This window comes from Alligator sinensis, unplaced genomic scaffold (assembly GCF_000455745.1).
Source record: "Alligator sinensis unplaced genomic scaffold, ASM45574v1 scaffold1283_1, whole genome shotgun sequence".
In the NCBI taxonomy this organism is placed as follows: domain Eukaryota; kingdom Metazoa; phylum Chordata; order Crocodylia; family Alligatoridae; genus Alligator; species Alligator sinensis.
Window position 1 is genome coordinate 2329755 of NW_005842091.1, and position 12812 is coordinate 2342566.

The window sequence follows — 12812 nt, forward strand, 5'->3', positions numbered from 1 at the left end:
AGTTCCTCCCTGTCTTGTGTTCCTGTAAGCAGGGGGAGCGGCATGCCTCTCACTGACACGTTCAGCTGGGTTTTTCATTCTTCTCTGGACGGACAGGCTTTTTTGAACCACTGGTTTCCTGAAGCTACAAGGCAAAGGGAGAAGCTGTAGAAGACATGGCTCATCCAGTTACCCAGGGTTGGTTAGAAAAGAAAAACAATCTCAGGTCACAGCATCTTCCCCGAGGCTGAAATCCTTTTGCAAAAACTAAGATGCAAACCTAGAAAGGTGGCAAAATCGCCATCACTGGATGTTTGTAACAGCAGGTTAGACAAACACTAGGCTGGGATAGCTTAGACAGGGATGATCCTGCTCTGAGCAGGACTTTGGAGCAGGTGACCCCAGATGTCCCTTCCAGACCTCCTTTCTTATGACTGATTGGTCCTGCTGAGCAAAAACCCCAAATCCCCATCCTGAGCAGTCTGCACTGTGACACCCAAACAGATGCACCCTAGACAGTACCATACCTAGACTTCAGGTGGCACCGAGTGAACTTTTAGTATCAGGCCCACCTTTGCCAGAGATAATGATAATAATAATCGGACAACGGAAACAAAAATTACCATTTTCAAGCCCCCTTTCTGTCCAGGCCCTGGGTGGTCACCTGGTTCGCCCATGCCTGTGTCCAGCCTTGAGCCTAGAGATGAGAAAGCCATTTCTCAACTACAGGCTTTCAAATGTATCAAAAGCCCTGAGATCTACTTACTAGCTAGGAACCAGATCCACATGAACAGATCCCTGCAACCAAAGCGGAGCCCCTTTTACTCCAAAAATTGGGAGAGTTTTTGCTCCCAATTCCAGTGGTCTCCAGATTGTGGATATTTAACCTTTTTCTCTGGTTCTTCTATGGCCAAAGGCAAACTCATACACCCAGTTCTGACCATCAAGTATTTTAGCACATGGTGACAAAACACATCATTAAATAAATCCTCAGGCTTTTAAAAATATTTTTATTGTTAAAAATAAAGTGAAAGTACAGTGTTGGGTCTCTGCTATGCTGAAGACCATAAAATACTGAACACTGACAAATGCTCATTGAAAAGAATTGTACATTATACCAAAGTGAGTAAGAGAGTAAGAGATGTGATTCTATTATCCAATGTATATGGGAAGAATTATATACTGTTAGTACCTATAGTTATAACCCTGTGAAACTGCATGCAGTGTGCAATGTGTGAGTAGTACTATCAACGTAAAGGAATAACTTGTGGCAAAATTATGCAATTATTATATCCATTTAAGTGAATTAAAACCTTTACACCAGTGGTTCTCAACCTTTTCAGAATCAAAGCATCCTTTGTTAGGCTTCAGGCACCCCTCATTATACTCAAGACACCCCTTGGAAATGTCCAGTTCTCAGTTTTCACTCAATTTTTTTACTTTAGAAAAATAATAACAGCAGTTTTTCTGCTGCAAAGAACTCAGAAAGCCCACAATAGGTTAAAAAGTATTTAACACCATGGATTCCTATTTGAAATCTCTAGGTTTATCTTATGAATCCTGTTTGCACGCCTGACACTACTAACACTACACCCTGGGACACCCTTGAAAGGATCTCAAGGCACCCCAGGATGTCACAGGCTTCTGGTTGAGAATCACTGCTTTATACTAACTTCAGCAGACTTTGGATCAGACACTACTACCAGTAGGGACACAGAGTGAGCAGGATCTGACCTGAATAGGATTTAACAGCATCTCCCAGCTGCCTGCTTGTTGATGGTTATTTTCTTCTTAGCCCCTAGCTCACTAGGATCAGTGCACCGCACAACAGTGCATGCCAATAAAAAGGACTTTTGGTTCTTTTACATCAACTTCACTGTGCGAGAACTTACTAGGATGGACTGGAAGACTTCCCTCACCTCCTGTTACTCTAAAGGGGAAAAAGCATTATTTGAGAGCAGCAGTCTGCAATATTACCACTTAGTGGTGCCCAAGCACTTGGGGATCTTGACAAAAAGCAGCTGGCAGGAAACTTGGCAACAGCATGGAACACGCTGTGCTCCTGTTTTCCCTCATGCGACCTGGCTGAAGTCAGATGAAAGCCACAAGGATGCATGCGTGTTCATGCAGATTGGGTGTGGTGTTGTGTGTATTTTAATCAGAACCCACAAAGTGACCTGAGGCTAAGCTGGACAGACACTGGGCACATCTACACAAGATGCTAAAGCACAGTAGACTGATTCGACTGTGCATTAGCACATCACGGCGAAAGCCATACTAATGCGCAGTACAATTAGTCTACCATGCATTAGCATCACTTAAAAGACGTGTCGGCAGTCGGCACTACTGTGCAGTACCACTGATTACCGTGCATTAAGTTAGTACTTGTTATTACAGGTACTAAACTTAATGCGCCGTAATTACGGCACATGAATGCACATGTAGACATCCCCACTATTTATTAAATGTGTCAGTGGAGAGAAAAACCTGGTATTTCTTTATGGGAAGTCTTAGCAGAAGAGGAAGATGATGGAAGACTTGTCTATAGAGCCATTAAATAATTAAGTACAGGCAACCCCCACTTAACGCTGTTTCACTTAGCCCTATTTTGCTATAACGCTCGTTTTAAATTGATACCTGATTCCACTAAGCACTCAGCGAGTTTCAGTATAACGCTCACAGTCACCATCTTTGCTTGGGTCATCAAAAATGCTTGCTGTCGCCATCTCGGCTCATCAAAAACTTTTGGTTTCACTTAATGCTATTTTCACTTAACGCTCAGCTTTTCAGGAACCACTTAAGAGCGCTAAGCGTGGGTTGCCTATATACAAATCTTAAGGTTATTGGGTCAGCTGCTCACGTGCTGAAAGCTTGCACAGGATGGCAGCACTGAATTGTTCAGATCTCAGTACTAGCAAAGGAAACTCTGAAATGGCCTCTCTATCTTTTAAATATTTTGCTAAATGAATATTGGATTTTCCAAAGAGAAAACTGTGGCAGGGCAAGGCCGTAAAAAAAGACGTGATTCATCTTCAGGTAGAAGCGGGCATGGCTGACTCTGAGCCACCTTCGGTGCTAGGGTTTCCAGTTGAACAGTGAGCAGAGAGGCCAAAACAGAGTAACTTGCACTCATCTGCTCCTCAGAGGGGATGTGAAACAGGAACGGTTCCGGTGACAGAGGGTGACTGGCACAACAAGAGGACTGACAAAGGGAAAAGTGAAAAAAACCCAAGCTGATAGCATGCAAAGGGCAGCATGTGAAAGTAGGTACTTTGACAGCCCTGTGCCACCCCCATCCGGCTGTTTTACATCCCTGGTATGTGAAGACACGCTAGATTCTGCACACATCTCAAAAGCTGAATCACACCCCTTAACAACTCACAGCTCATTTCTGTCTTCAGGTCCACAAGCTTAGCACTGATGGAAAGCAGTAGCAACTGTTGTTGTGTAACAGCAGACAGAACTGGGCCCCTTGTGACTTGCTATAGGAGCTACTAACTAAACCCCTGGGATCTCTGCCTCTGAAGCAGACCTGGATTTTCTTTTGCTAGCCAGGCTGGCCAGGACAGAGTCCTCACTGAAGGCCCCCTCAAAGGCAGAGAGGATGGACTGTTGAAATGTCTCCCTGAAATCCTGCCCCATAAAGACATACAGGATTGGATTGATGCAGCTGTTGAAGAAGGCAAGGCTGGAGGCCAGGGGGAACCCGATGTAGAGGGCCATCTTCAGCTCATGACTGGAAGAGTGTTTGGACATTTCCATCATGGAGAAGACATGGTATGGGAAATAGCAAAGGAAGAAAGACACAGTGACGGCAATGATGATCCGGATAGGCTTTGTGGACCTCACTAAACGTCTCCTTTTCAACCTGATAGCAAAGATGGTGTAGCAGATGAGGATCACCATGAAGGGGATGAGGAACCCACACAGGAATCTGGTTACAATCATCGCTTCGTGCCTCATTCTCCACAGCCTCTGTGCTGCCTCCGAGTTATAATCATCAGACAGGGCAAAGTTATTGTAGCAGCTGGTGATGTTCTTGGAATGAATAGCTGTGTCTCGAAAAACAAGATACGGAGAGCTCATGATGAGGGCAAGGACCCATGTCACCAGGGCAATGTTGGAAGCCAATTTGGGTGTCCTGTAGTTGTGAGACCACACAGGGAAGACAAGTGAAACGCACCGATCCATGCTGATGACTGTGAGAAGGAAGACGCTAGCAAACATGTTGAGGAAGGCAATGGTGCTGTTTAATTTGCACAGGAGCTTTCCAAAGGGCCAGTGGAAGCCCAGAGCAGTGTAGACAATGCTGAAGGGCAGGAAAAAAGTGAAGATGAAATCGGCCACAGCCAGGTTCAGAAACCACACGGCATTCACTGTCTTCTTCATCCGGAAGCCGGCGATCCAGATGACGAGGCCATTTCCTGTCACCCCCAGCAGACACGCAATGCTGTAGACCACCATGGACAGGATATGCATGCTCTTTTGAAGGCTGGAATAGTAATCTTTGTGTTCAGAGGCGTTCTCATACCGAGCGGTGGAGATGACAGAGATGGGTGAGGGGGAGGAGATGTTCTCCATCACCATTCACGATCTGGGCTCCTGAAATTATACGTGCATATTCCTGCTATTAATTTAATCTGCGGTAGCTGCCACATCAGGATCTCAAAAAGACTTTGTCAAGGTAGCCAACTATGATTAGATTGCCCTTACCACTGTGGAAAGTGAGGCACAGAGAGTACAAGGAATTTAGCCAAGATCCCCTTGAGTCAGTGCCATTGAGAGCAGAGAGGAGCTGTGTGGGAATATTTCAGGATTGAATCTGGCTGTAAGCAAGTCATGGAATTGGTACCTGACTTTGTCCAGCTCTATACATAACACACAGAAACCGAAGTGTAGCCACTGTTGGGGCAACTTGGAATTCCCCTGCTATAAACAGAACGCTTGGGATCCATCAAGGTACTACCCATCAAACACATCAGATATGGGCTAACTGGAAAATATCCCCCTGCCCTGACCTCTCAATTCGAGAAGCCCCATTGTGGCTATTCAGTGCAACTAAAGGCACTGGAGTCTGGTGCTCAAAGACCCCACTACCTGCTTCAGAAATTTGCCTTTTAAGATATGTCTTTCATTTTGAAGGATAACACACTATAACAGAGCATGGCCAACACCTTACCCACATATCCGTCTCTTAAATCCTCCCAATCTCCTGCTTTTCTCACCACCTCCTAGCCTGGATTTCTAACACTGAGATCAAACGAGAGGTACTCACCACAGCTTTGTATTTCTTGTTTCTCTGCTTCTGGGCACTGGAAGTGGTGGAACCTCCTCTTATTGTCTGGAAGTGTTCGAGACAATGAGCATCTCTGCAAGTGATTCACGGTAGGTTGTATTGTCTTTCCATGGTCTGAGCTCATGGGGAATTTAACAGGATCATTTATTCCACGGTGTTGTTCCTCAATTTGTATTATGTGGAATTTAACTCTTTGGCATCGCTGTTCATCTGCACTGTGTTCTTAACTCATGTTGGCTAAATTGAGTTAGCTAATGCAACTTAAAAGAGCCATAAAGACACATTAACTGGGGTTTTACCTGGGTTGAGAGCTTGAATTCAATACCAGGCTGCTAGTCTGAAGTAAAATCAAAGTTACCTTGTCTTCACACTGCTATTATAACTGAAGCTAACTCAGTTCAATCAACTTGAGCATAGGCAGACCCTTAGTGTACAATAAATACCAAGGCAGTCATTTTGGCTGTGGGGTGAAAGTCATCTCAAAGGTATAACACCACGGGAAGTGTTAAGTGACACAAACCCATTCGGACATAGGGATGAGAAGGGCAGTGGTACACAGGTGAGAGGATGGAGAAGAATCCTGGCCTGAGAAATGCTTTCTCAAGGGCTTCTCACACACGAGAGTGGATCACTTTGGTGCTTTCTTCCATACTGGCACTCAGTCGCCAGCCCATCAGTGAGTCTGGAACAGCAGCCACATGTTACAGTGATACTATTTTCATCACTAGGCCTCAGAGCTGATGTCCTCTTGAGATGAATGGGAACAGATCAGGCCTCACCCATGTCCTGACCCTGCTAACATGTATGGGCTCAGCTGGAAGCACTGATTTTAATTCTTAAACATGTGAGAAATGTTTGAAAGTTTCCAAGATTTTGGTTTCAACCCTGTTCCCATGGAAATCAATGGGAAGCACCTGGCATCTTCACAGCATCTATAGGAGCTATGGATCTCCATCCTTGCATATTCTCATTTACATCAGTATGATTTGGGGAGAAGGGGCCAAATCCTGCTGTTCTTACGTCAAATTATCTTTAAACTTAGTAGTCATTGGAAGAGAAATTAGGAGTGGAGGATGTAGCCTTAAGAAGGGGAGTTAGCAATATTTAGAGCAATACAAAGAGATATAACTGTACTGGGAAAAGTGGTGTTACATTAAGAAAAAGAAGATGCAACTAAATATTAGGAAACTTCATAACTGTAAGCCCTATCAGCTCATAGTGTCTGGAGAGGAGAGAGAGAAGCTGCAGTGCCAGGGAAGCATTTAATGGACTGACAAGTCAAAGAATGGCCAATGTGTCAGCAGTGGCAGCACACCCTCCATTCGAGGATGATCTCTACCCCGGCTCATTGATGGGTCTTGAGGTGACTTAAAAGTCCAATCCTTGAGCCATAGACCCGTCTGCAGAAGTGGCAGGTCTTTCCACAGGGGAGAGCAGGCGGCAGGCTGGGATTTTCTCCTTTTCCTTCCTCCGCTCTCTCCTCTGCTTCAAGGGCAAGACACTTTACCTCGAGATGGACTGCTGCCTAGTTGAGGCTGCAGGGCCATTGGAGTCCGTCAGCAGCCAGCTCCTCCCAGCTCTTGACGTTGGCATCCATTTTCTTGGGGCAATCCTTCCATGTGTCCTTGTAGCATCTCCTCTGGCCACCATGAGATCTCAGGCCATGTTGCCAACCTGCATCAATAAGGGGAAAATGCCTGTTTGGGGTAGGTGTAATGTGCCCCCTTCGGTGCTTTCTTCCACACTGGCTCTCAATCACCAGCCCATCAGTGAGTCTGGAACAGCAGACACATGTTACAGCGACACTATTTTCAGTGAAGTTGAAATGTGCTTATGGTCTCCCCATAGTGTTGAGCCATCCCCCTTCTGTCCCCCTGTATCACGGATGGTTTTTTCTCGCCTCCTGATTCTTTAATCCTTGCTGAACAGTTATCTTCCTCCTGGTTTCACCTTTTGGATATGGGAGACTCTAGTCCCAGTCTCTCCTCCGCCAGGTAGATGCCACCAGCCACAGGAATGGGGACTAAAGCCACAGAGACCAGGCAGGGCTCTAATGGGGGTGATTAATTAATGAATTAAGACATCAGGTTGACCATAATACAGTAGACAATACTACCTGTTAATGCTGAGTGCTGGGGGGTGGTTAAATAACTTAGCAACCACTAGGGTGCCAACAGCTTCAGGTAGAAGAGCGCCTTAGAGGGGGTCCTTGTCTTACCCCCGGCAGTGGAAATGCCCCAGACGGTGGTGAAAGGGAGGTGCACTGTACTCTAAGGTAGACTGGGCTCTTTAACCCTAGCCTAGGAGCCCTGACAGACAGACAAATGGATGATCCTTTGCTCCTGCAGCCAAGCTGGTTCCTAACCTAGCGGCACCCTGGCTGGGGCGTTCCCCCCCCCCCCCCGCCCCAGCCGGGCGGGGGGGGGGGGATGCTGGTGTCTCCACAGACGCTGCCCAGGCCTTGGTGCCCCGGAGAGGTCACTCCAGCTGGGCTCCATCTCTGCCCAGGCGGCGGCTGCCTGGCTGGGGGCACTTCCCGGGTCTGCCTGCTGCTGAAGGATCCAGTGGATCCCCTGGTGCTGCGAGCAGCAGCCCCTGGGGGAGCAACGGCCCGGCAGCGGGGGCTAGCGGCTGGAGGATGCGCTCCCCTCTGCCGGGCCAAGGTCACAGGAAACCCCGCCATCACCCACGTGCTGCCCGTGGCGGGATGGACTCCAACCGGGGACACTCCCCCGGCTGTGATTGGCTCGGGCGGGCAGGGGCGCGGCCGAACTCTGCCCGCCCGGGAGCGGATTGGCTGGGGGAGGAAGTGGGAGAGTCTGAACGTTCCATCCTAGCGCGGGAGCCGCGGGCGGGCGAGCGACTGCGGGCGTCGGAGCGGGGTAAGTGCGGGGCGATCGCCCGGCACCCTTGGGCCGCCGGGTCTAGCGGGGTGCAGGTCTGCCCCGAGGGGGACTGGAGATCGCTGCTCGGGCCCGCAGCCATCCCTGCGGTCCTCTGGCTGGGCTCTGCTCCTCGGATCATAGGCAAGCCAGGCTGGAAGGGAGCTCACAGGGACAGACATCTAGCCTAGCCCAACCCCCTGGCTCCAGGCAGGATCACACCCGGCTGAAGCATCCCAGCCCAGCACCTGTGCCATCCGCCCTTGAGACCCGCCAAGGATGGAGATGTCACAGGCCCAGCTCCGCATCCGTGCCCCTCACCCCCGCAGCTGGGTTCTGGCGGGGAGAGGAAGCCGTGTCCGGTTTCCGCTGTCATCGAGAACCATCTCCTTCCTTTTTCGAGAGACTCCCTGGAGACAAGAAACTGGTCGTCTCTTTGCCTCGGCGGGCTCTGATCATGGCATTGGCAGCCAGGCCCCAGGCCAAAGTGTAGGACACGGATCTCAGATGAGCAGCCTGGGGAGGGGGGGTTACAGGGCGCTGCTCCCCAACGCTTAGGCATGAGCTACTGCCAGAGCCTGGAGGCAGGATCTGAGGGAACCAGGGACAGGGATGATCCTGCCTTGAGCAGGGGCTTGGACTCGGCGACTCTGGTGGTCCCTTCCAGCCCGGCGTCTCTCTGATTCTGTGACCGGCTCCTTGCACAAGGGAGCCTCTCTTATTCCTGACCCTGCTCCGAGTAAACGGATGGGCTGATGGCCTGGGAGCCGGGAGATTCAATCCTGGTCCTGGCCAGTTGGGACTTTTGGCAGTTTGCAGAATGTAGCTCCTTGTCTCCTTTCCCCATGAACAAAGTACCAAGAACAGACCTTCTTTCCCCACTGTAAAGCAGAGTTACCAGTGAGGAGGGCCATGGTAGAGGTGAGGATGAGGATGGTGGTTCATCTGACGTGGTAGGAGAAGGACTACCTGCCTGCATGGATCGAGTCCGCTCCTATCCCAAGGGTCAGGCTCTGCTTTCCCCACACCCACAACATCCCTAACCCCTTTCTTGGGGCAGCTCCCCTTTTCTGACACTCAGCATTTGCAGCGACACAAGCAGGCTAAGGGGGATGGGGGGAGCTGGTCCAGCCAGCTGCCCCTCGCCGGAGCAGGATGAACTGTGGGTCGGACAGACGGCCTCCAAATGGACTTTAGCTATTTGACCCACGCAAACACAGCGATTGCCTAACTAGCAGCGCGCAGGGGTGCTGGCCTTGGGGAGTTAATCTTTGAAAGGCCTTTTTGTCTTTAAGGGAGATAGAGGCTGTTCTGTCCCCTCGTGAGTAAGATAACTTGTGCCGTCCATGCCTGATCTCCGCAGGGGTCACGCTGGTGGACTTCAGTCGGGATGCCGTTGATTGGGCTGGGTTGTTATTCAGGCTGAATACATGCAGATGGGCACGGATCCAACATATGGTTACACATGTGCTCCAGGCCTGATCCCACAAGCCGCGTGCTCTCGGAGCTGTGTCCTTCCGATTCAGGAAATCCTACGGGCCACAGTGGGTTGAGAGTTGTGTGCAAGGAGATGTTCAGTGGGAGTCTGTTGCATTTAACACCCCTCTGAATGACAAGAGCTGTCTGGTGGATCCGAAGCGGTGGCTGTCCCTTCGAATATTGCCTCCATTTGAAAATCACACTTGTGTCTGAAAGGGAATGTACCAACTCCTAGCATTTCTACGAGATGAGGGAAAAAACCTTTTTTTCAGTCTGTTGCCTTTCTCCACAGGCAAAGTGTGGATAAAGACAGCTTTGCTCTTTTCCCCGTCGGTTGGGTGGGTTTTCCATGCAGCAACATCAGAGAGAAGTAACACAAATGAGAAAGCTTGACTGCTAATCACTACAGGGACAGCGGCAGGTGTAGGACCTGTATGTCTTTCTAAAGGTGGCTGAAGCTTGGTGTTTTCACCATCACACTGAGCCCAAACCCATTGCAGTCAGTTATTTCTATTGATTTGAATTCAGAGCACAGCATCATGGAAAAATCAGGCTGGCAGGGTCCTTGGGAGGTCATTTAGCCCAAGCCCCTGCTCAAAGCAGGACCATCCCTGTCCAAACCAGCCCAGACTTAGGCTTTGTTTAACCTGCATGTGAAAACTTCCAGTGATGGGGATTCCACGACCATTTGTGTTAGCGCAACTAAATCACCAAGATACAAAAAACCTTGCCAAGAAAAGTGCTATGGGAAAGAAAGTCTTTCCTTCCTACAGCCAACAGCCCCGGGCAGGCTCAAACCGTCACCCTTTTGGTGAAGAGCGAGGCACTCTGAGCTGCACCACAAAAACATGCTAGCAGAGGGCAGGTCCCATCCCATCTTCTTACATTTACTGGGATTTTTCACTCTAACTCCTACTAAATTTACTCCCCGCTATACAGTGATTGCAGGCCGGGGGACAATCAATCCAAAGATGCTTCCAGGAGGAGGTGGCAGAGAGACGCGTCTTCCCGGCGGGCGCTTGTGTTCTATAAACTCTCCCACCCTCCTCATTTCAGACTGCATTGATGCCAGAGGGGACCTGGCCATGGCTACCCCAACCAACCTCAACGGTGAGCTCCCGAGTGCTGAAATCTGGCAGTCGCATAACAAGATGGTCCTGGAACCGCTCGATACCAATGACCCCGAGGTGAGCAGGCTGGCGTCCGCGGGGCAGGGAAGGGGTGGCATGCTTTGACTCTGGGTCATCATCTGCTTCATTCATCTGGCCAGCACAGGGACCCGTTCAACTGTGGGATCATCAGCTTTCAGGACAGTGTGACTCAGGGCAGGGCGTTGGGCCGTCTGGGAGCTGCAGGTTCCCCCCTGCTTCTCCCTTTCAGGTTGTTGCTGCTTCATCTGTCACTTGCTGGAAGGGGTGGAGGAGGATGGGAGCTGGTGGCTTTCCCCATGCCTGCCTCGGGGCTGCTGTGAGCCTGCTCAACTTGCGGTCCCCATGTGGTAGCCTCTAGCTGAGTCCATGCTGTGCCTTGCTCCATGACACCCAGAGGTGGTCCTTTCCTATGGGAGGCATTGCCCTACTTGTCCCTCTCCTAGGTCTCGGTGGTCCGGCAGACCCTTTCCAGCCTCATGTTACTATTGAAGCAAGCCCATGTGCCTGGCATCCAGCCCTTGGCTATTACATGGATCAAACCAGGAGGAGATCCACAGACACGAGTGATAGAGACTCATTAGCTCTTTGGGTTCTTGTTTCCAGCCAGCACCTGCAAGCTCACGCATCCTTGAGCTGCCCAAAGGACCCCACCCCACCTGTAAAAAAAAAAAAGAAAGAAAGAAAGAAATAGCTGGACCCATCCCCACCTCCCCACTCCCCCCATGCAGACTGCACATGCCACATGGCAGGAAAGCAGCTCTGTAGGGGCACTGCTCTGAGCCCCTCTGGTTCATCCTCATAACCCTACGCAGAGTGTTGTCCACATCTCAAGCTCAGAGCCCTGGCAGAAAGAGGCCCTGCCTCTCCTCTCCTAGCTGTGACCTCTTTGTGTCTGTTCCCCATCACTCTTCTCCTCTGGGAGGGTACGTCTTGCCTCTGGGCACCCAATCCCCTGCCCAGAAGCTCCCCCTCATCTCTCTCCAAGGTATTCAACATCATCAAGAAGGAGAAGCAGCGGCAGAGGCTGGGCTTGGAGCTGATCGCCTCCGAGAACTTTGCCAGCCGGGCTGTGCTGGAGGCCCTGGGCTCCTGTCTGAACAACAAGTACTCGGAGGGGTACCCAGGGCAGAGGTATGGAGTGGGGCGTGTGTGGGGGCGCCTTTTGGCTCATGCTTCTTCAGGGCATGATCCCTGCTCAGCCGCTTGCCCAAGCCCCTTCCCTTCAGAGCCCATGGTGGGCCAGGCCCTGCCCTTGGTGCAAGGCAGAGCAGCTGGCCCTGTGGATCCCCTGTAGAGCTCCTGCCCTCTCCTCCGCGTGGCAGGTACTATGGCGGCACGGAGTGCGTGGACGAGCTGGAGAGGCTGTGTCAGAAGAGGGCACTGGAGGCCTACAACCTGGACCCCCAGAAGTGGGGTGTCAATGTCCAGCCCTACTCAGGTAATACCCCAGCTCCTTGCGTGCTGGCAGTGGGGAGAGAGCAATCCTGCCAATGCCTGGGGACCCCTGGCTTTTGTAACCCTGCCCTGCCAGCTTTCCCCAAGCCAGAGGCAGCTGGGGAAGGGGAGTGCCCAGCCTAGGGGGTGTTTAAAACATAAAGTCATTTCAACCCCCTGCCCAGGGCTTAGCCCAGGCCTCACCCCTCTGCAGTGCAGCAGGATCCATGCCTGATTTGCTCACACTGCTCTTACTGCAGGGTCCCCAGCTAACTTTGCGGTATACACGGCACTGGTGGAGCCCCACGGCAGGATCATGGGCCTGGACCTGCCTGACGGGGGGCACCTGACCCATGGCTTCATGACCGAGAAGAAGAAGATCTCAGCCACCTCCATCTTCTTCGAGTCCATGCCCTACAAGGTGAGGGGGCACCTGCTTCTGCCACCCCAGCCTAGCGCAGCCACCACCTCTGGCTTCCTCAGGGCGGGGTTGGCATGGGCCTGGCGAGCCGTGCAGGACTGGGTTGCTGTCATGGGGCCTGTATTGTAACCAGCTCGGGGGGCACATGACCCAGCCCCCAGCTGGGCAGT

At 51.0% G+C, this 12812-nt stretch overlaps 2 protein-coding genes across 9 annotated transcripts in view; one reads left to right on the forward strand and one right to left on the reverse strand.

Moving 5' to 3' along the window:
* Positions 1–978: 978 nt before the first annotated feature.
* LOC102370882 (chemokine-like receptor 1) lies at positions 979–7646 on the reverse strand. Of its 3 annotated transcripts, none has more exons than XM_025204660.1 (3): positions 7392–7646; positions 5255–6949; positions 979–4581 (listed from the first exon to the last, which is right to left on the reverse strand). In XM_025204660.1, exon 3 carries the CDS (start codon positions 4564–4566, stop codon positions 3478–3480), a length of 1089 nt encoding a protein of 362 aa, XP_025060445.1. In that variant the 5' UTR covers positions 4567–4581; positions 5255–6949; positions 7392–7646; the 3' UTR covers positions 979–3477. The 3 variants fall into 3 exon arrangements, with proteins under 3 accessions (XP_025060445.1, XP_006024116.1, XP_025060446.1); XM_006024054.3 differs by having other exon boundaries at positions 5255–5320; positions 6783–7646; XM_025204661.1 differs by having other exon boundaries at positions 5255–5957; positions 6783–7646.
* A 33-nt stretch (positions 7647–7679) lies between these two features.
* Positions 7680–12812, forward strand: part of SHMT1 (serine hydroxymethyltransferase 1) — a 12498-nt gene continuing 7365 nt past the window's right edge. The window contains exons 1-6 of one of the 6 annotated variants that reach the window (XM_025204640.1): positions 8100–8157; positions 9050–9078; positions 10693–10823; positions 11773–11918; positions 12110–12225; positions 12482–12642. In XM_025204640.1, coding sequence (XP_025060425.1) covers positions 10722–10823; positions 11773–11918; positions 12110–12225; positions 12482–12642 — 525 coding nt within the window. In that variant the 5' untranslated portion in view covers positions 8100–8157; positions 9050–9078; positions 10693–10721. The other 5 variants (XM_025204638.1, XM_025204639.1, XM_025204637.1 and 2 more) reach the window with 5 other exon arrangements.